The sequence below is a fragment of the Sturnira hondurensis genome, unplaced genomic scaffold, assembly GCF_014824575.4.
Source record: "Sturnira hondurensis isolate 20B ecotype Veracruz unplaced genomic scaffold, ASM1482457v3 Scaffold0006213, whole genome shotgun sequence".
Taxonomy (NCBI): Eukaryota; Metazoa; Chordata; class Mammalia; order Chiroptera; family Phyllostomidae; genus Sturnira; species Sturnira hondurensis.
Window position 1 is genome coordinate 5,691,156 of NW_028078844.1, and position 20,543 is coordinate 5,711,698.

The 20,543-nt window shown below is 34.6% G+C and overlaps 1 protein-coding gene across 1 annotated transcript; it reads left to right on the forward strand.

The window, feature by feature from the left end:
* Positions 1 to 4,036: 4,036 nt before the first annotated feature.
* LOC118988282 (caspase-1-like) lies at positions 4,037 to 20,162 on the forward strand (the record flags this gene model as incomplete). The annotated part of the gene is made up of 7 exons (XM_037047748.1): positions 4,037 to 4,137; positions 5,402 to 5,668; positions 11,183 to 11,286; positions 11,889 to 12,062; positions 17,621 to 17,855; positions 18,919 to 19,062; positions 20,056 to 20,162. Coding segments are annotated over exons 1-7 (1,038 nt in total), but the record flags the coding sequence as incomplete, so codon positions are not given.
* Positions 20,163 to 20,543: the final 381 nt, after the last annotated feature.

Below are 20,543 nucleotides of genomic sequence, written 5' to 3' on the forward strand. Positions count from 1 at the left end.
GAGAGAGCCTTCTTCAGCAATTATCTGGCCCCAAATGTTAATAGTGTTGCTGGATAAAACATTGAACAGCAGTTAAATTTAAATTTCAGTTAAATAATGCATAATTTTCTTAATACAAAAAAGATCCAAAAAACTCAGATAAATATTCTCCATAAAAAACTGGGAACATATTTAATCAGGCTTCATAGCTTTTCATTTGGTAAGTCTTATTAGCTATCAAGTACTTCATTAGCTCTTTACAAAACTCCATGAATTGATGGTATATAAAATACTCTTATTTATAGTTTACAAAATGAGACTCAGAAAGGTTAACTTATTTGTTCGTGGCCATGGAGCTAGAAAGTGGAAAAAACTAGGGCTAGGATGTAGGAATATCATAATTCATGGACCAATAGCTTTTTTACCATACTCTTGTAGCCCTTAATTTATTGACTCAGAAATTTAGCACAAGGACATGGGCTATGGGTTAAAGAGAAGCCAACAACTAACAATAAACAGAAAATTATTGAACTTGATCTTGTGTTATAAGTGTTCTTTGGAGCCATCAAATCCTATTGTGTCTATAGAGACATTCCCAGTTCTAGGATGCTGGGCACCTGATCTGTCTAAAGAACTTATATGGTAGTTGTTTTCATAATTGTTTTGGTGTTTTGATGCTAAAATACAATGTGAACACAGTATTTATTTTAAAGTCTTTTTGTACCCCTTTTTATTAAAGTTACAAATGGAGATGAAGTACAACATACAATTTGTTTTCTAGAATACATAGAACATAACGCTTGAGTGAAGGAGATGAGTAATGGATATTATTTCATGTGCCCCCATATGAGACAACAACCTGTTAAAACTGTCTAGAAAAGTCAGATAAGTCTGTCTTCCTCCAGGAGCCTCTGGAAGATAAGCGGCTTTAGTTTAGGTGATGCTGGGAGCAGAAAGACTCTGCTTCTGTCTGTGGTGGCCAGCTAACTGCCCACCTAAGCTGAAAGGAGGTATCAATGAGTTGGGAGCTTGCAATAAACTTGACTGATGTAATTTGTGGTCTAGAAATCTACCAGGTCAATGCTTATGCTACTTAATTTTTCCCTATTATTGAGATGTAATTGGCATACAATATTATGTAAATCTAGGGTGTACACATCATGATTTCATGGATGCATATATTGTGAAATAATTACCACAATACATTTAGTTAACATCTATCACTTCACAAAGTTATCTCTCTTTTTTTATCTTTGTTGGTAAGAACATTTGAGAGCTGCCCTGGCTGGTGTAGCTCAGTGGATTGAGTGCGGACTTGTGAAGTAAAGGGTTGCCGGTTCGATTCACAGTCAGGGCACATGCCTGGGTTGCAGGCCCGGTCCCCAGTAGGGGGTACGCGAGAGGCAACCACACATTGATGTTTCTCTCCTTCTCTTCCCCTCTCTGTAAAAAAATAAATAAATAAAGTATTTAAAAAAGACATTTGAGAGCTATTCTCAGTAATTTTCAAGTATCTAATACAGTACTGTTAACCATAGATACCATGTTGCACATGAAATTCCTAGAAGTTATTTATCTTATAAATGAAAGTTTGTGCCTTTTAACCAATATCTACTTATTTCCCCCACTCCCTAAGCCCCAGCAACTAACAATCTACTCTCTATTTCTATGAGTTTAGCATTTTTAGATTTTATATGCAGGTGAGATCATACAGTATTTGTTTTCTCTGTATGACTTATTTATAATATATAATAAGTATATATATACACATATATATATATATATAATCACATTTCTAAATCATTTTAACTATCGATGGACATGTAGGTTGTTTCCATGTGTGATTATTGGGAATAACACTGTAGTAAATTGATGGAGCAGAAATCTTTTTGAGAGTAATTGCATTCTTTCAGATGTATACCCAGAAATGGGCTTGTTAAACCATATGATAGTTCTATTTTTAATTTTCTTTTGAGAAACCTCCATGCTGTTTTCTAGAGTGGCTACACCAATTTACATTCCCATTAATAAGGTCCAAGGGTTTTCTTTTTCTCTACATGTTATCTCTTGTCATTTTTATAGTAGTCATTCTAACAGATGTGAGGTGACATCTCATTGGGGTTTGATTTGCATTTCTCTGATGATTTGTCTTTTCAAGGACCTTTTCATGTATCTGTTGGCCCTTCATATGTCATCTTTGGGAAAACTGTCTATTCACGCCCTTTGCCTATATTTAAATCATATTATTTGTGTTTTTGTTACTGAATTATGACTTTCTTATATATTTTAGATATTAACCATTTTAATTGAAGGGGATAATTAATAAAAATCTCAAGTAACCAAATACATCTCGAGAAAGAATAAAGCTGGAGGGATCACACTTCTTGATTACAAACTTTATTTTAAAGGTGCAATAAAAACTGTATGGCATTGGCATAAAAACAGACATAGGTCAGTGAAATAGAAACAAAAACACAGACATGTATGGTCAACTAATATTTGAAAGGGGAGTCAAGAATATTCAATAGGAGAAGATGGTCTCTGCAAAAATGGTGTAGGAAAAGGTCATTTTGATAGAGGGCAACATGACCAAAAGTAGCTCCAGAAAAGCTTGAGAACTTGCTTGAGGCTGGGTAAGGGTTGAAGGTACGTAAAACATTCACTCTGCTGTATAGGAATTTTCACTGTCTGTACTGGAAATTATGTTTCCTCTTTCAACCCTTGGGAAGATTTAGCCAGCCAAGGCTGACACGAAATTCACTAAGTATAAGAGGAGTCTTTCAATCAAGTAGTCTCTGGCCAACTTGCAAAAAGAAAAAAATTGCCTTCCAAATTTGTTATGGTTTCTATTCCTGAAACTTGTGGTATCAAAACCAGTTTCTGAAACTGTAAAGTATTGCTAGAATAAAAGTCCTTCCCCTTTCCAATAAAAATGACAGTGCTCATATTTGATATTTGTGAATGAAATGGAAGGGTCTGGTGTCATTCCTGATGAGCTTTGTGTTATTTTTTTCATGTCACAGTTTGTGAATTGTAGTTGTGGCTTCCCACTTAATCATAACTGGGAAGAACTTTTTTTTTTAATCAGAAAATCTCAATAAAAAAGCAAATGGTTAAGCAAAAATAAATAAATAAATGGGGTAGGGAAAACTAGATATTCACATGCAAAAGAATGTAATTGAATACCTATCTTACACTACTCACAAAAATAAACTCAAAATGGATTAGATTTACAAGCAAGACCTAAAACTATAAAACTCCTAGAAGAAAACATAGGTAACAAATTCCCTAACCTTGATTTTGGCCATGACTTTTTTGATATGACACTGTAACTGAGGGAGAGAAGACCCCTTTCTACCCTCCTTTAATTATTGGTTAGATTAATAAAATTGACACAAAAATTTGAATACATGTGCATAGGAGAATCACAATATGATGTTCTGTCATAAAATGAGTTTTGAAGAAATGATCAAATTAAACACCTTTTATAGAAAAGGTAAATTTGCAAGAACTTGATAGGACAAAGAAAGTTAGCACTCATGAGGAGGGAATTTGTGCAAAGATTGGATTAGGTTGTAACTAGTACAGGCTTTACTAGGTTTGTTTATACAGTCTTTTTGACTCTGGATTTAATAACTCTTAAAAAGGTTGTACCTCAGCCTCCAGGCACAGGGAAGACATCTACCACATGCAGAGTTTTTTCCTGGGTATAGAGAAACAAACCAGTTAGAGAGCTCCTCGAACTCCTGCTGCTTTTTAAGTGATTTTAGTTCAGAATTATCAGTATGACATTGAAAGATATCTTGAGGCAGCCTGCTCCAACAACTCCAAAAGCACATGCACAATGGCAAAAATAATCAAGTGAGAATACGTCAAACTAAAAAGTTTCAGTACTGCGAAGGAGTCTCCAAAATAAAAAGACAACCTACAGAATCCTACTCCTTTCTTTCATAGGAAAGTATCCTGAGAGATGACATCTGGGTCTCATTTTTAAAGAAGGTATTGCTATATATATACAGCCATTCATGTTTGCAATGCAATAGTTATGCCTCAAGATGTGAACACACCCTGTCCAACAGGAAAATCCAGGTTGTTCTGAGTATTTTTTCTTTGCTTATTTCCTGCCTCCTAAGAAGAGAGCCACAGAGGCCATGGCTGGTAATGTTTTGTTTTGTTTTGTCAGGTTGTATTAATGCACGTGTTCTGGAGGTCGGGGGAACTAAGAGTCCATGAACGCCCTGTGGGTTCTCGGCTTCCAACAGGAGAGAATTCGAACACAAGACAGCACAGAGTTTAAAGTGAAAGTCAGTTTATTAGTGTAGCAGTGAGACATAGAATGGGCTAGTCCACAGGCAGTGAAGCCCTCATTTACTGGATTTTTCTCCTTTTATTTAGATGCATTTAATCAAGGGGTAGAATATTCAGTTAGACAGAGGAATATTCAGGACCTTCCTAGGGAAAGGGGTGATTTCTCAGATGGGCTATATTAGCTATTTTGTGTCCTTATACGTTCTTTTCCTTTCTGATCAGAGTGGCTGGCTGCGTTGTTTAGCATGATAATGTATTACAATGAGTGTATATTGAAGCTAGGGGTTACCCTAAAGTTAAATTAGTCCTCATGTTGAATTGAGCTGGTCTGTATAGGTTTTAAGCCAAAAATCTGTGCAGTTTGGTCTTCTTGACAGATGCTATATCTTTTGTGGATTGCAGCTGTTCTGCCACATAATCTAACTCAGTATCTTTAGGAGATCTATCTATTTGGGGCATAAAATTGACTCATTTTTTTTACTGAATTCTATATAGCTTGTGTGAGCTATATTTAGTTAGAAAAGAAAGGAAGAAACCTTCATCCTTGATCAATATTCTTTAGGGTTTTGAGGTAGGATCCATAAGTTAGTTGGGCTTTTTGGTGTTTCAGAGGGAAAAGTAAACACCAGGAAGGTATGGACTTATTTTCTGAGGGGTTGTGTGTGTGTGTGTGTGTGTGTGTGTGTGTATTTTTCTTGAATGCCTAAATATCCAAACACAGTTGAAGTTCAGAATCTGCATGATAAGATCACCATGGTCTATTTTTTCTAAATGAGAGAAATAAGGATGAGATGAATGTGTCATCATTGATTCTGTTTTCCACAAATGTAATCATCAAAGCCATAGCACAGGTGAAGCTCCTTCAGTTCTGCCTGTAACTCACCAAAGCAAAACAAGGACAACGGCTTGGACAAGCACAGCTTGGTTTGGTCTTTCTGGGCGTGGGCATCCATGGGCTTATGAAAAATGGAAGTGACCTTGGATATAGCAAACAATCCATTTTTGAACCGTTTAATCTATAAAGAAGAAATATAGGAAAAAGAGTATCTCAGTTATTGAGGTGAAACTGATGTTTCTTAAGTTGTAAGTGTCAACATTTCTGTGTTTCCAACAGATAAGAGACTAAATGAAAAAAGGAAAATATTTGTTAATTCAGTATCTGAAGACACACTCAACAATTTGCTTGATGATGTCTTAAATGAAAAAGTGCTAAACCAAGAGGAGAGTGAAAAAGTGAAAAAGGGAAATGTTACAACTATAGCCAAGGCTCGAGACTTGATTGACTTTGTGATTCCCAAAGGGCCCATTGCTAGCCAAATATTCATAGGTTATATCTGCAAGAGAGATTCCACTCTTGCTTCCAAGTTGGGATTTTCTTCAGGTAAGATTCCTCAGTTTTGTTTAAGGTGTGTTTCAGTTTGCTCTCTTATCTTCACACTCAATAACTGCTTTCCTATTCACTTGCCAGATAATAGATAATTCATCAGTTTTTAACCCTGTATCTTCTAACCTGTTGGCTCCCATTTATTTTCTATAGATGAGGCTGACTTGCTCCCTCTGTTCTTTTTTGCTTTGTCCCTACAAAGTTCTCTCAGTTCTCTGCTTCACATCTAGACCGTATCTTACTCTCAGTTTGAAGTATCTTTCTATTACAGGATAGTAATTTAATCCTACAGAAACAGTTTGGAAAACTTTATTCTAATCTTCTTAAGTAAATAAAAGATAAAAACCTGTACCTTGGTCATTGACAGTAGGCCCATGCAGTTCGTGAAGGTTCTTGAAGAAAAATTAAAAGCAGTTTTCCCAGCCCCTTCTCTCTACTTACTTGATTTAGACTTGGATTTAAGCCACTTCTCTGACCACATGTCCCCTCCTCCACCTAAAATAAAGTGCGTAAATTATTTTTCCAATAATGATAGAAACACGTCATCTTTTCTACAAAAGTAAAGGGTCATTGTTTTCCCTAATTTTTTTCAGCTGGATATTCTATAAATATTTCTCATAGTCTTTATTGTGCTAAATCCAAATGTTTTTCTTCAGAAAAGATACAAAATGCTAGTGACAATAGTGAAGGTAACAGGGTACCATATAGAATATTCAATAAAATATCTTTCCATAACTTGAAAAACTGTATCCTTCCATGTTAGTAAGGCCAAAGCCCAGGATTCCTAAGTTGGCACGTATTCCAGATCTCTAATCTATCTTCTATCCCACTTTGCATTGTCTCTCCATCTTACAGTGAATTCCTCCTAATAAAACACCCACATTCTCTTTTCAAAAGCCTTGTATTAAGTGGGTACTAGGGCCCAGATTGTTTGTAAAGCAAGTTAGGTTAAAATATAACCTGAATGCTTTGAACTCACTAGTTCATTAATTTGTTAATATTTGTCGACAAAAACTTTGAGTAACTACTACCAATGATTCTTTTTTCACATTGGGCATTTAAAACTTAAAAATAAGACTCACACAGGTTTGACTCCAGTGAGGAAGACGAGGTGACAATTAGAAGTAAAAACTAATGAACACATATTCAGATATTGATGAAAGCTATAAAGAAAAACAGAAGATGACAATGGGGTAGGTTAGAGTAGAAGATGACTAGAATACTACCTATATTAGGTGGTCCATTAATGTAATGCTAATGATATGAACGACAAAAGCCAGTTTTATATAAGTCTAGGGAAAGAAAACCACAAATATGGAGGATGATAAGTGCAAAGGTCCTGAGTAGCAACAGGGTTGGGGTGTTTGAAAAACAGAAAAATTGTAGATGTAAGCAAGAATCGAATGAAGTTTAGGCTGTGACTTGATCATATACATTTTCAAATAATATGTTAAAGTCATATGGACATTATTTTAACTGATGAAAAGCCATTGGGGTATTTCATTTAGTGCAGTATCATTTCCCAGAAAGCAAAGTTAATTGTAAAGACTAAGATATATCTGGCATTTTAACTATCTCCCAAAGAAAGATTTGTAAATTGTCCGATGATGTCTATGATTATGATTTAAGTTTTATTTTTGAGGATATTTATATTAGTGTTTTTGCAAAATTTTTGCTCTTTTTTTTACATTTTTATTGTTATTCAAGTACAGTTGTCTCCATTTTCCTACCACCACTTTCTCCCACCTCCACTCTCTCCTACCTCCCACTCTCAATTCTTCTCCCCTTTTGCTTTGCCCATGGGTCCTTTATATTCATTCCTTGATGACCCTTCTCCTTCTTTCCCCTGTTATTTCTCTCTGCCCTCCCCTCTGGTTACTGTCCATTTGTTCTTTATTTCAATGTCTTCGGTTATATTTTGCTTACTTGCTTGTTTTTTCATTAGGTTATACTTCTAGGTAAGATCATATGGCATTTGTCTTCTATCACCTGGATTATTTCTCTTAGCGTCATGTTCTACAGTTCCATCTATGCTCTCATGAAGGGCAGTAGTTCCTTCTTTCTGCTGCATATTATTCCAATGGGCAAATGTAACATAGTTTTTTGAAGAATTTGAACTAAGGTATAAAGTACACTTAATAAGTTTCAGAAATGAATAAAGAGAAAACATTCTATGTACCCTTTTAAAATACCATTCTGGTCATTATTAGGGCAATGGAACAAAGTGGTATAAGAGTAGATTTAGAAAGGTAACTTTCAGGCTATCTGAACTTTCAGGCCATACGGAAGAATATTGGTGCTGGGAATGTGACGTTTTCAGAGGGGAGCTGAGAACCGGTGTATAGGATATATTTACGTTGTAGAGTTAACAGAACATGCTGATGGAATGGATCAGAGAATGGGTAGTAGAATGAAGAAGGACCTCTAAGTTTGCATCTTGGGCAAATGAGTGGATAGTGGTGCCATTTATTAAGAAGCACAGCCAAGTGCTGGAAGAAACTTAAATGCCCATCAGTAAATGAATGTATCAAATACTTTTCAGCAGTAAGAAAGGAGCCCCTACCCTTTGTGACAACATGGATGGACCTGGAGAGCATTATGCTAAGTGAAATAAGCCAGGCAGTGAAAGACAAATACCATATAATTCCACCTATAAGTGAAACCTAATAAACCAAATAAATAACCAAGCAAAATATTACCAGAGACATTGAAATTAAGAACAAATGGACATTAACAAGGGGNTCATTGTTTTCCCTAATTTTTTTCAGCTGGATATTCTATAAATATTTCTCATAGTCTTTATTGTGCTAAATCCAAATGTTTTTCTTCAGAAAAGATACAAAATGCTAGTGACAATAGTGAAGGTAACAGGGTACAATATAGAATATTCAAAAAAATATCTTTCCATAACTTGAAAAACTGTATCCTTCCATGCTAGTAAGGCCAAAGCCCAGGATTCCTAAGTTGGCACTTATTCCAGATCTCTAATCTATCTTCTATCCCACTTTGCATCATCTCTCCATCTTACAGTGAATTCCTCCTAATAAAACACCCACATTCTCTTTTCAAAAGCCTTGTAGTAAGTGGGTAGTAGGGCCCAGATTGTTTGTAAAGCAAGTTAGGTTAGAATTTAACCTGAATGCTTTGAACTCGCTAGTTCATTAATTTGTTCATATTTGTCGACAAAAACTTTGAGTAACTACTACCAATGATTCTTTTTTCACATTGGGCATTTATAACTTAAAAATAAGACTCACACAGGTTTGACTCCAGTGAGGAAGACGAGGTGACAATTAGAAGTAAAAACTAATGAACACATATTCAGATATTGATGAAAGCTATAAAGAAAAACAGAAGATGACAATGGGGTAGGTTAGAGTAGAAGATGACTAGAATACTACCTATATTAGGTGGTCCATTAATGTAATGCTAATGATATGAACGACAAAAGCCAGTTTTATATAAGTCTAGGGAAAGAAAACCACAAATATGGAGGATGATAAGTGCAAAGGTCCTGAGTAGCAACAGGGTTGGGGTGTTTGAAAAACAGAAAAATTGTAGATGTAAGCAAGAATCGAATGAAGTTTAGGCTGTGACTTGATCATATACATTTTCAAATAATATGTTAAAGTCATATGGACATTATTTTAACTGATGAAAAGCCATTGGGGTATTTCATTTAGTGCAGTATCATTTCCCAGAAGGCAAAGTTAATTGTAAAGACTAAGATATATCTGGCATTTTAACTATCTCCCAAAGAAAGATTTGTAAATTGTCCGATGATGTCTATGATTATGATTTAAGTTTTATTTTTGAGGATATTTATATTAGTGTTTTTGCAAAATTTTTGCTCTTTTTTTACATTTTTACTGTTATTCAAGTACAGTTGTCTCCATTTTCCTACCACCACTTTCTCCCACCTCCACTCTCTCCTACCTCCCACTCTCAATTCTTCTCCCCTTTTCCTTTGCCCATTGTTCCTTTATATTCATTCCTTGATGACCCTTCCCCTTCTTTCCCCTGTTATCTCTCTCTGCCCTCCCCTCTGGTTACTGTCCATTTGTTCTTTATTTCAATGTCTTCGGTTATATTTTGCTTACTTGCTTGTTTTTTCATTAGGTTCTACTTCTAGGTAAGATCATATAGCATTTGTCTTCTATCACCTGGATTATTTCTCTTAGCGTCATGTTCTACAGTTCCATCTATGCTCTCATGAAGGGAAGTAGTTCCTTCTTTCTGCTGCATATTATTCCAATGGGTAAATGTAACATAGTTTTTTGAAGAATTTGAACTAAGGTATAAAGTACACTTAATAAGTTTCAGAAATGAATAAAGAGAAAACATTCTATGTACCCTTTTAAAATACCATTCTGGTCATTATTAGGGCAATGGAACAAAGTGGTATAAGAGTAGATTTAGAAAGGTAACTTTCAGGCTATCTGAACTTTCAGGCCATACGGAAGAATATTGGTGCTGGGAATGTGACGTTTTCAGAGGGGAGCTGAGAACCGGTGTATAGGATATATTTACGTTGTAGAGTTAACAGAACATGCTGATGGAATGGATCAGAGAATGGGTAGTAGAATGAAGAAGGACCTCTAAGTTTGCATCTTGGGCAAATGAGTGGATAGTGGTGCCATTTATTAAGAAGCACAGCCAAGTGCTGGAAGAAACTTAAATGCCCATCAGTAAATGAATGTATCAAATACTTTTCAGCAGAAAGAAAGGAGCCCCTACCCTTTGTGACAACATGGATGGACCTGGAGAGCATTATGCTAAGTGAAATAAGCCAGGCAGTGAAAGACAAATACCATATAATTCCACCTATAAGTGAAACCTAATAAACCAAATAAATAACCAAGCAAAATATTACCAGAGACATTGAAATTAAGAACAAATGGACATTAACAAGAGGGTAGGTAGGAGGAGATAATGGGGATGAAAGGGGGGATGGTTTTCAGGAATATCTGTAAAGGACACATGGACAAAATCAAAGGGTGATAGGACCAAGGGGATGGCTGGGATGAGGAGAGTGGTGAGGGGAAAATGGAGACAATTGTACTTGAACAACAATAAAAAAAGAAGTGAAAAAGAAACATGAGAGGAAATCATTTAGGAGGACCTTATTAAATCTCTTTCCTTAGTCTTTACTAGTCACATGTATGGATTTCTACATCTTAGGTAGAACTCATAATGAGATAACTTTCCTCACAAAGGAGCTGTCTCTCTTGCCTGACTGTAATTCATTTGTTAACAAAATATTGGACAAAACTATAACACATATAAGCTAAGATGTCTTCTTGTAAATTTTTCTTCCATTTTTCAAGAGAATGGGAGTAAAAGATAAAAAACTGCTTGAACAATAATTAAATTAAAAATTTCTTAAAAAATAGAATGAGTGCCTTTCTCTGTAATGGTTTCTAGGGTGATGTCAAATATAGGTCCCAATAAGAAAGCAGTTTATCAGATATCTCAATTCTAATTATACCATGTATTTTAAAACTGTTACAGAAGCTCCTGTTAGAAGAGAGTCAGAATCCAAAGATTCCATAGATCAACTCATACTTTGTCCTCATGAAAAATTTCTGGAACTATGCCAAAAGGAGGCTGGAATGGTAAGAAAATCAATGCATGGAATGGGGGTAAAATGAAATAGAAATATTCTTTACATAATTTTTCTTATGATGTCTTAAGCTAATAAATAATTAATAAATAATAATAGATAGGTAATTTCATTCTATTAAGAGGCTTATATAGGCAATGATAAGTTAATAATGATGCAATGTATTATTAAACCTACATACCCCTTATATAGACATGCGGGTTTAATCATGATCAACATAGACAAATAGGTATGTTTTTAATGTTCAAAAATTAGAAAGGATCTCAAATATTAGCTGTTTTGGTCAAATGGAAGAAAGAAGAGAAGAAGAGATAGAAAATATTCCAGTGCACTTCACAAAACGATTTCATAAAATGTCCAGATCTGTTCTTGCTCACCTGTCTGAGATTTCACTCACTTAATCATAGGCAAATTAAAGTCCATTGTCCATTTCCCACTGCTTTCTTTCAGAAACTCCATCTCCTATCAATTAGTAGAGAGTAAATAATTACCTCTGGCAAAATTAGCAGATAAATGATAGCTTGAGAGAGTAACTGGGTATACTATGGATATGAGAAAAACATGTAATGCATTTAACTTGACTTTGTTGTACAGATTTACCCAATAAAAGAGAAGGTGGGTCGCACTCGTCTCGCCCTCATCATCTGTAACACCAAGTTTGACCACCTCCCAAGGCGTGATGGGTCCAACCATGACATCATTGGAATGAAGGAGCTGCTTGAGAACCTGGGCTACAGTGTGCATGTGGAAGAGAATCTCACAGCCAGGGTAAGAGTCTCTTCCCTGGGCAGTATGTATAAACCTACATGCCCGTATACCTCTGAAGACTTACTTTGTAATTTGAGGCCATTTATTTACATTGTCTGAAACTTGTTTTTTTTTAATTTAAAATAAAAAAGTTAAAGGTGGTATTTCTAATTATCTACACTTCCTTTGAGTGGTATGTATACATATGCATGTGCATATGTATGTACCCTCATATATATTTCAGCAACAATGCTGTCATTATTATTGTGGTTACTTTTCTTATATTTAAACCCAAAACTGTTCACTTTACTTTCTGTAGGATTTACACACACACACACACACACACACACACACACACTTTGTTCCAGAATGTGGTGATGTGGTGACAGCTGGAGGGGGCGATCAATCACACAAAAGGCACTGTAATTATAGAAGACACTGCCTCTGTGGAGAGTAATTCTCTCTTCTATTACTCTCCAATTTCTTAAACCTCCTGCTAGTGCCTCCTATTGGCCAAACACCATTTGAAGCATGTTGACAAGAAAGCTCAACAGGTCCATGATCCAGAGAGCCACAAACTAAAAAAGATAAGAGCAATAAATGGATTCAGGAATTGGAAGTAAAAAATAATCAACCGAGCAAAGTGATATCAGAGAAGAAGTGCCAACATTCTCTCTCTAGCTGCAGAAGAAATGTACTGACAGAAATAGTCTGAAGTAACTATGTTGGAATTCTGGAGTTTATATGAACATGTACAACTTCTAGGGAAGATGTTGGCCAATAAGTTGACAGTGATTTTAATCAGTTTGAGCTGTGAGTACAGCTCACAGCTAGTAGTAACTACCGATTGCTAGTAGTGGCTATCGACTGCTCACTCCCCAGTCCTGTGGTAGGCATTTATGGGGACTACAACCTACATTTATGGCACTACCTGATGGATCTACCTTTGGTAATAAGGACATTCTCCTCCAAATATCAGGGTCTATGTTCTGATTATATTTCTGACTTAGATTGTCAGAAATAGATAGATACACAGATATACTAAACTAATACTAATACTGATACTAACACTAATACTGACAATATAATAATAAACAGAAACAATAAAACTGCAAATCCTGGGGTAAAGGGAGAAACTGACACATGGAGTTACAATAAAATAAAAATATCCAGTTTTTAACAAAAAGATCACAATGTGCACGTGAGGATGCAGGAAAGCACAAGCCATTCAAAGGAACAAAATAAAAAGAAAAACAATCATCTATGAGGAAGCCCAGATTTATTAATAAAGACTTTAAACAACTATATTAAAGATGCTCAAAAGTTAAAGGAAGGAATTATCAAAAACAAGAATAAGATATATGAACAAAGTAAGCATATTAATAAGGACATGAAAATTATGAAAAGAAGCTATAAAAGAAATTCTGGAGTTGAAAGGTATAATTAAGTGGAATAGAAAAACAAGCATGAAAAATCAATGAAACTAAAGCCTGGTTCTTCAAAAAAAATCAACCAAATTGACAAATCTTTAGCTAAATTTACAAAGACAAAAAGAAAAATAAGTAAGATCAGAAATGAAGGAGGAGACATTACTTCTGTAATTATGGAAATAAAAAGGATTATAAAAGAGTGCTGTATATAAATAACTGTTAATACAAAGAAGTAGGTAACTTAGATGAAGTAGACAAAGTTTTAGAAACAACCTAATAAGACTAAATCATGAAGATATAGGAAATTTAAAAATAATTTTTACCAGAAGAAGATTACTAATGAAGAAAACTAAAAACAATAAAAGTCCTGGACCAGATGTTTTCATTGGTGAATTCCAGCAAACATTTAAAGAAGAAATAACACCAGCCCTTCTCAAAGTCTTTGAAAAATAATGAAGAGAAAGAAACAGTTCTTCACCTTCTACAAGGCCAGAATTATTCCCATACTAAAATTAGATAAAGACATGACAAGAAGAAAATTATACAGTAATATCCCTAATGAATGTAGATGTAAAATTCTCAACAAAATTATATTGAATGGAATATTAAAAGGGTATTTATGTGGAGCAAGTAGGAGTTTTTCCAGTAATGTAAGAGTGTTTTGACATAAGAAAATAAATCCATGTAATCCATCATATTAATAAAATGAAGGGGGGACACAATCTCAACTAGTACATAAAATTATAGATGACAAAACACAACATTCTTTCATGATAAAACCTTTCAGAAAACTAGAAATAAAGAAAAATGATCAGCATAATAAAGGGTATTTATGAAAACTCCATGGTGAAAGGCTGAAATATTCTCACTGATATCAGGAAAAATATAAGGGTAACTGCTTTCACTGCTGCTATTTTTACATCACCATAGAAGTTTTAGACAGAGGTATCAAACATAAAAAATAAATAAACATCCAAATTGTAAATGAAGGGCTAAAATTGTCTCCATTCAGAGATGACATATTCTACATATAGAAAATCCCAAAGACTTTCACAAGAAATCTACTAGACTAAAAAACAAATTTAGCAAATTTGCAGAGTAGATCAACACACACAAAAATTAGTTGTTTCTATATACCAGCAATCAATACCTGAAAAGAAAATTAGAAAAGCAATTTTATTTACAGTTAACACCTACAATTTACACTTAGAAATAAATCTAACAAAAGAGATGAAAAACTTGTACAGTGAAATTTAAAAAACACTTTATGAAAGAAATTAAGAAAATCTAAATGAGTAAAAACATAACCTATTTTTATAACACTATTATTAAAATGTTGATACTAGTCAAGTTTATCTAAAGATGCAACAGGATCTCTATCAAAGTTCCAACAGCCTATTTTTTTTGTTTTTTAGAAATAGAAAAACTAATGCTCAAATCATAGGAAATTTAAAGGAGACTCAAATAGTCAAATCTGTTTGGAAAAAGAATGAAGTTGGAGGACTCATATTTCTCAACTTTGAAGTGAACTACAAAGCTACAGTAACTAATACAACATACTAAGAGCATAAGGACTGATATATAGATCAATGGAGTATAATAGAGCATCCAGGAATAAACCCTCATATTTATGGTCAATAGATTTTTGACAAGTGTGCTGAGACTATTGAAAAGGGGAAAAAGTCAACAAGTGGTGTGGGGAAAAAGGGATATTCACATGCTAAAGGATAAAGTTGGAGCCTTAATTTACATCCTATATAAAATTAACTCAAAATAAATCAAAGTGCTAAAATGGTAGAACTCTTAGTATAAAACCTTGGAAAAACTCTATAACATCAGATTTGGAAACAACTCCATGAACTGTCACCAAAAAACTGACAATAAAAGATAAAGTGGACTTCTCAAAATTAAGAACTTCTTTGCCTTAATGAATACAATCAATTAAATGAAAAGATAACATTTCATGGGGCAAAATGGTGATGTATCTTATATCTGATAAGAAACTAATATTCAGAATAGATAAAACAGTTCTAAAACTCACCAACACTTGCAGTTATTGCCTGTTGAATATGGTACTGGCAGTGGGTTTGTCACGCGTGGCCTTTATTATGTGTAGGTATGTTTCCTCTATTCTCACTTTGCTGAGAGTTGTTATCATAAATGAGTGCTGGATTTTATCATAAACTGTTTCTGAATCTATTGATATGATAATGTGGTTTTTATCCTTCACGTTGTTTATGTGGTGAATCTCATTTATTAACTTCCAAATGTACCAACCTGGCATTTCAAGCATAAATCCTACTTGATCATGATGTATGATATTTTCGATGCATTACTGTATTTGGCTTCCTAATATTTTGTTGAGGATTTTAGCTTCTGTGTTCATCAGGGATATTACCCTATAATTATCAGAGAAATGTAAATTAAAACTACAATGCAATATCATCTCACACCTGTCAGAATGGCTATCACCTATAAGTCAACAAACAAGTGCTGGCAAGGATGTGGAGAAAGGGAAACTCTTTTGCATTGTTGGTGGGAATGCAGATTTGTGCAGTCACTATGGAAAGCGCTATGGAGATACCTCAAAAAGTTAAACATAAATCTGCCTTTGACCCAGTGATCCTACTTTTGGGAATATATCCAAAGGAATACAAAACCCTAACTTGAAAGAACATAAGTATCCTTGTGTTCATTGCAGTGTTGTTTATAATTGCCTGGATAGATGAGTGAATGAAACAACTATAGACATTTACACAATGGACTACCACTCACTAATAAAAAAGAAGAAAATTTTACCCTTTGTAACAGTATGGATGGACCTTGAGAACATTATGCTAAGTGAAATAAGCCAGTCAGAGAAAGACAAATACCATATAATTTCATTCATATGTAGAATCTAATGAACAAACTGAACTAACAAGCAAATAAAGACAGAGTCATAGATAGAGGGCAGGATGAGAGCTAAAGTGGGTGGAGGTTAGGGGGTGGAGGAACTGAGCAAAAATAAAAAGGACTTTTGGACATGGACAACAGTGGTGTGATTACATGGGGGAGGGGAGTATCGGAGTCTGAATAGTAATTGAAAAACTACAACACAAATTTAAAAAACCCAACAACAAATATATAAACAACTCAATTTAAAAATAAGAAAAATACTTGAATAGTCATTTTTCTAAAGAAGATATAGAAATTCAAGTAAAGGGAAGTTCTATTAGGGAAGTTCAAGTAAAAAAACAGTGAGATAATACTGCACACCCACTAGGTAGGCTATTAGAAACATACACACTCACACACAATTATAGGTATTGGCAAGGATGTGGTGAAATTGGTAACCTGTCCATTATTGGTAAAACTATAGAATAGTGCAGCCAATGTGGAAAACAGTTTGGCAGTTTCTCAAAATGTTACAACTCATTAATATATACTCCTAGGTATATATCCAAAAGAACTGAAAGCAAAGACTAGAACAGATATTTGTATATAATTTTTCATAGTAGCATTAACCACAATAACTAAAATGTGGAAACAATCCAAGTGTCCATCAACATCTGAATGGATAAACAAAATACAGTATGTACTTACAATGGAATATTATTCAGCTATAAAAAGGAATGAAATTTTGATATGTGAATGGTCCTTAAAAACATTATATTTATTGAAATAAGTCAGATTCAGAAGAATAACAGCCATTATATAATTCCACTTATCTGTACATAGAATATGCAAATTCACAGGAAAAGGTAGCAGAATAAAGGTTACCCAGGGTTAAGAGACGAGATAAAGTGGAGTTATTTTGTGGTGGGTACAGAGATGTTGTTGGGGATGATGAAGTCTTCTGTATAGATAATTGTGATGTTTATAGAACACTACAAATGTATTTAATGTTACTCAATTATATGTAAGAATGTTTAAAATGCTAATTACTATAGTATGCATATTGTGAAATATTTCCCAGAATTATTGTAGTAACTATGACATTAACAGCAACAACAGCAAAATAACAGTAATAATGGCCACTCTGAGCATCTTCTATATATTGGTCACTGTAAAGTGCCAGGCAATTGTCACTTATTCTTTCTATTCCTCAAAGCATCAGTGATAGAAAGGGGTGTTATGATCTGATGTTTAAAGGTTACTTTCTTTCAGGAGATGGAGTCAGTACTGGAGGCATTTGCTGCCCACCCAGAGCACAAGTCTTCAGACAGCACATTCTTGGTGTTCATGTCTCATGGCATCCTGGATAGAATCTGTGGGACTCTGCATAATAATGACAAATCAGATGTGCTACATTATGACACCATATTCCAGATTTTCAACAATCGAAACTGCTGCCATCTTAAGGATAAACCCAAGGTCATCATCATTCAGGCTTGCAGAGGTGGTGAGTTCTGATGGGGTCTACAGGTCAGGGAAGCATGTATTATGCAAAGTTTTACTGGGTGTTTTATATCTAGTGAAAATAATTTTGTGCTTCACTGTTGTGCAATTATACTGAATATATTTCTTTGTAGAGACTATCTAGTGATGATAATAGAGAGACTGATACACAAATAAATGTAAATGCCATCCACTGTCAGTGAACCACAGGAAGTGTTGATGATATTAACATTAACTCTAAATTATCTTTATGTGGAATTTTTTAAATCATGGCATAAAACGACTTTAATTTCAACATTTGCTAACCAAAATTTTAGGATCTCTGACCTGAAAGTATTTTATATGATGGTGAGGGATTAAAATATAACACAACGCTAAGTAAGTGAAAGTATACATACCCCAAATTTTACATATTATATAATTCTATTTGCATATAAAAAGGCAGAGCATAGGGATAAAATCAAATCAGTGATTCTCAGAAGTGAAGGATGGAAGATCTACTATTGGTTGCAGTGGTAATTACATGACTATATAGTTTTCAAAAGCAGTCAAGCTGTACACTTGAAAAGTGAATTTTACTGTATGTAAATTATACTTCAATTAACAAAACATAATTATGGCATTACTTTCTGCCACAGATACTTTAGCTCAATCTTTAATATATTATATCAATTGTGGAACGGCTTAGAAGGAAAAAACAACAATGGTAAAGAAAAAAATTGTTTTAGAATATTGTGCCTGTTGTCAAATTGAGCAGATATTTTCCTCCATGACTTTGCAATGTTATTTTACTATCATTAAACCAAAAACTGATTACTTAGGAATAATCTATAGTAATTTATAACACCTTTACTGTCCCTGATCAATAGGCATGTTCCAAGTTTAAATGGTAGTTGCTATTCATTGACACCCTGTTAGATATGAGTAGAGATAATGTGTTAGGCCAATCCTGTACACATGTGATTAATTGGAACACCTTCATTAAGAGCTTCCTATTTATTTCGTTGTCAAAGGATTGCTAAAATAGGTCTAGTTGTGAATAACCTAACAGGATGGTGTCCCCCCAGGAAACAGTGGAGAGGTGTGGGTCAGTGACTCACCAGAGGCCATAGCAGACAGCTCTGCACAATCTTCAGAGGACCTGAAGGATGATGGCGTCCACAAGACCCACGTGGAGAAGGATTTTGTTGCTTTCTGCTCCTCAACCCCACGTATGTGTCTTTCACTAGTAGGCAAGGTTTTGTGAGAATTAGGTCTGCCTGTCTTCATAATTTGGCTCAGTATTCCAGGGAATACTGTTGTGAGTATGTAAAACACAAACCTTATTCTTGTATTATTATTTCTTAATTCTTGTATTAATAATGTGTATTACAACTATAAATCTACTTGTGTGTGTATGTATATATGTATATACATGGTCTCTAACATATCTCTATCAGCTAAATACTATTATGTCATTCACCAGATAAGGAAACTAAAGCTCACAAAAACTGTATCAATTGCCTGGATAAACAATGATAGTATTTAGATATAAATCCAAGTCAGTTTGACTATGAAGTTTAGGCTGCTTTAGATAACCCAACAAAAACAATAGAGTAGCTATATTACTTAAACATTTGAACCATTTCAGAGTGAGAAACATGTATACTTTTGTGCCCAGGAATGTACTACTGAAATACCAGAAGAGACAAGTCTCAGCAAAAGCAGCCTCTGTTCACGACTGATCTAAGAATTGAACCAACCAGTGTTAACTAAGGGAGAGCACCTTTGAGGTTATCTGCTGCCTGCTCTCTGAAGAGGGCACTAATGGTGTGGCATTGAATCATCTTCTGTGCCAAACAGATGTGTGCTCAATAACTGGTCCATCAGTTTGCAGCTGTTAGGCCTTGAAAAAATTTAAGACTAAGTGAGAGAATATTTTCTGGAAAATATGATATATAGAATCAATTTAAACACATCGGTATTTGATTTTGAACCACAGAACTGATTCTAGAATTCTGTTCTTTCATCTGAGATGCTCTTAACCCATACATAGTATCTTTTATGGTTTAATCTAAGTCCACCATGCTCCTTTGTATATAAAGCCAAGCACAGAATTTTGAGTATTTGTTTTTTCTACTTGCTTAAGTCTGTGTAGAGATATTTGAAATATTTTACCCTTGCAAAAGCTGTGACTCAAAAGCTATAATTCCTTTTATGCACAGATAATGTTTCCTGGAGAAGAGAAAGCGGTTCTCTCTTTATCACACAACTCATCAATTATGTTAACAAATATTCTTGGTGCTGTCATCTGACAGAAATATTTGTGATGGTAAGTAGCATATTATCTAGTAAATATTTATTTATTTGTAGAAATAAAATGTATATGATAACTCTCCTGGATATTTTACACAAGTTATGGAATATTATTCACACTCTAGCACACCTTGCTTTTTTTTCTAATATAATTTTTATTTAATTCTTGTTCAAGTACAGGTTTCTGTCTTATATTCCCAACCCTGCCCGCCCCCCATGCTCCCCTCCTCCCTCCCCCTTTCCACCCCCCACCCTTAGTTATTGTCCATGTGTCTTTTGTACTTGTTCATGTGAGTCCATCCCCTTTTCCCCTATGATTCTCTCCCCTCTCCCCTCTGGGCCCTGACAGCCTGTTCCATATTTGAGTATCATTGGTCGTATTTTGCTTGCTTGTTTG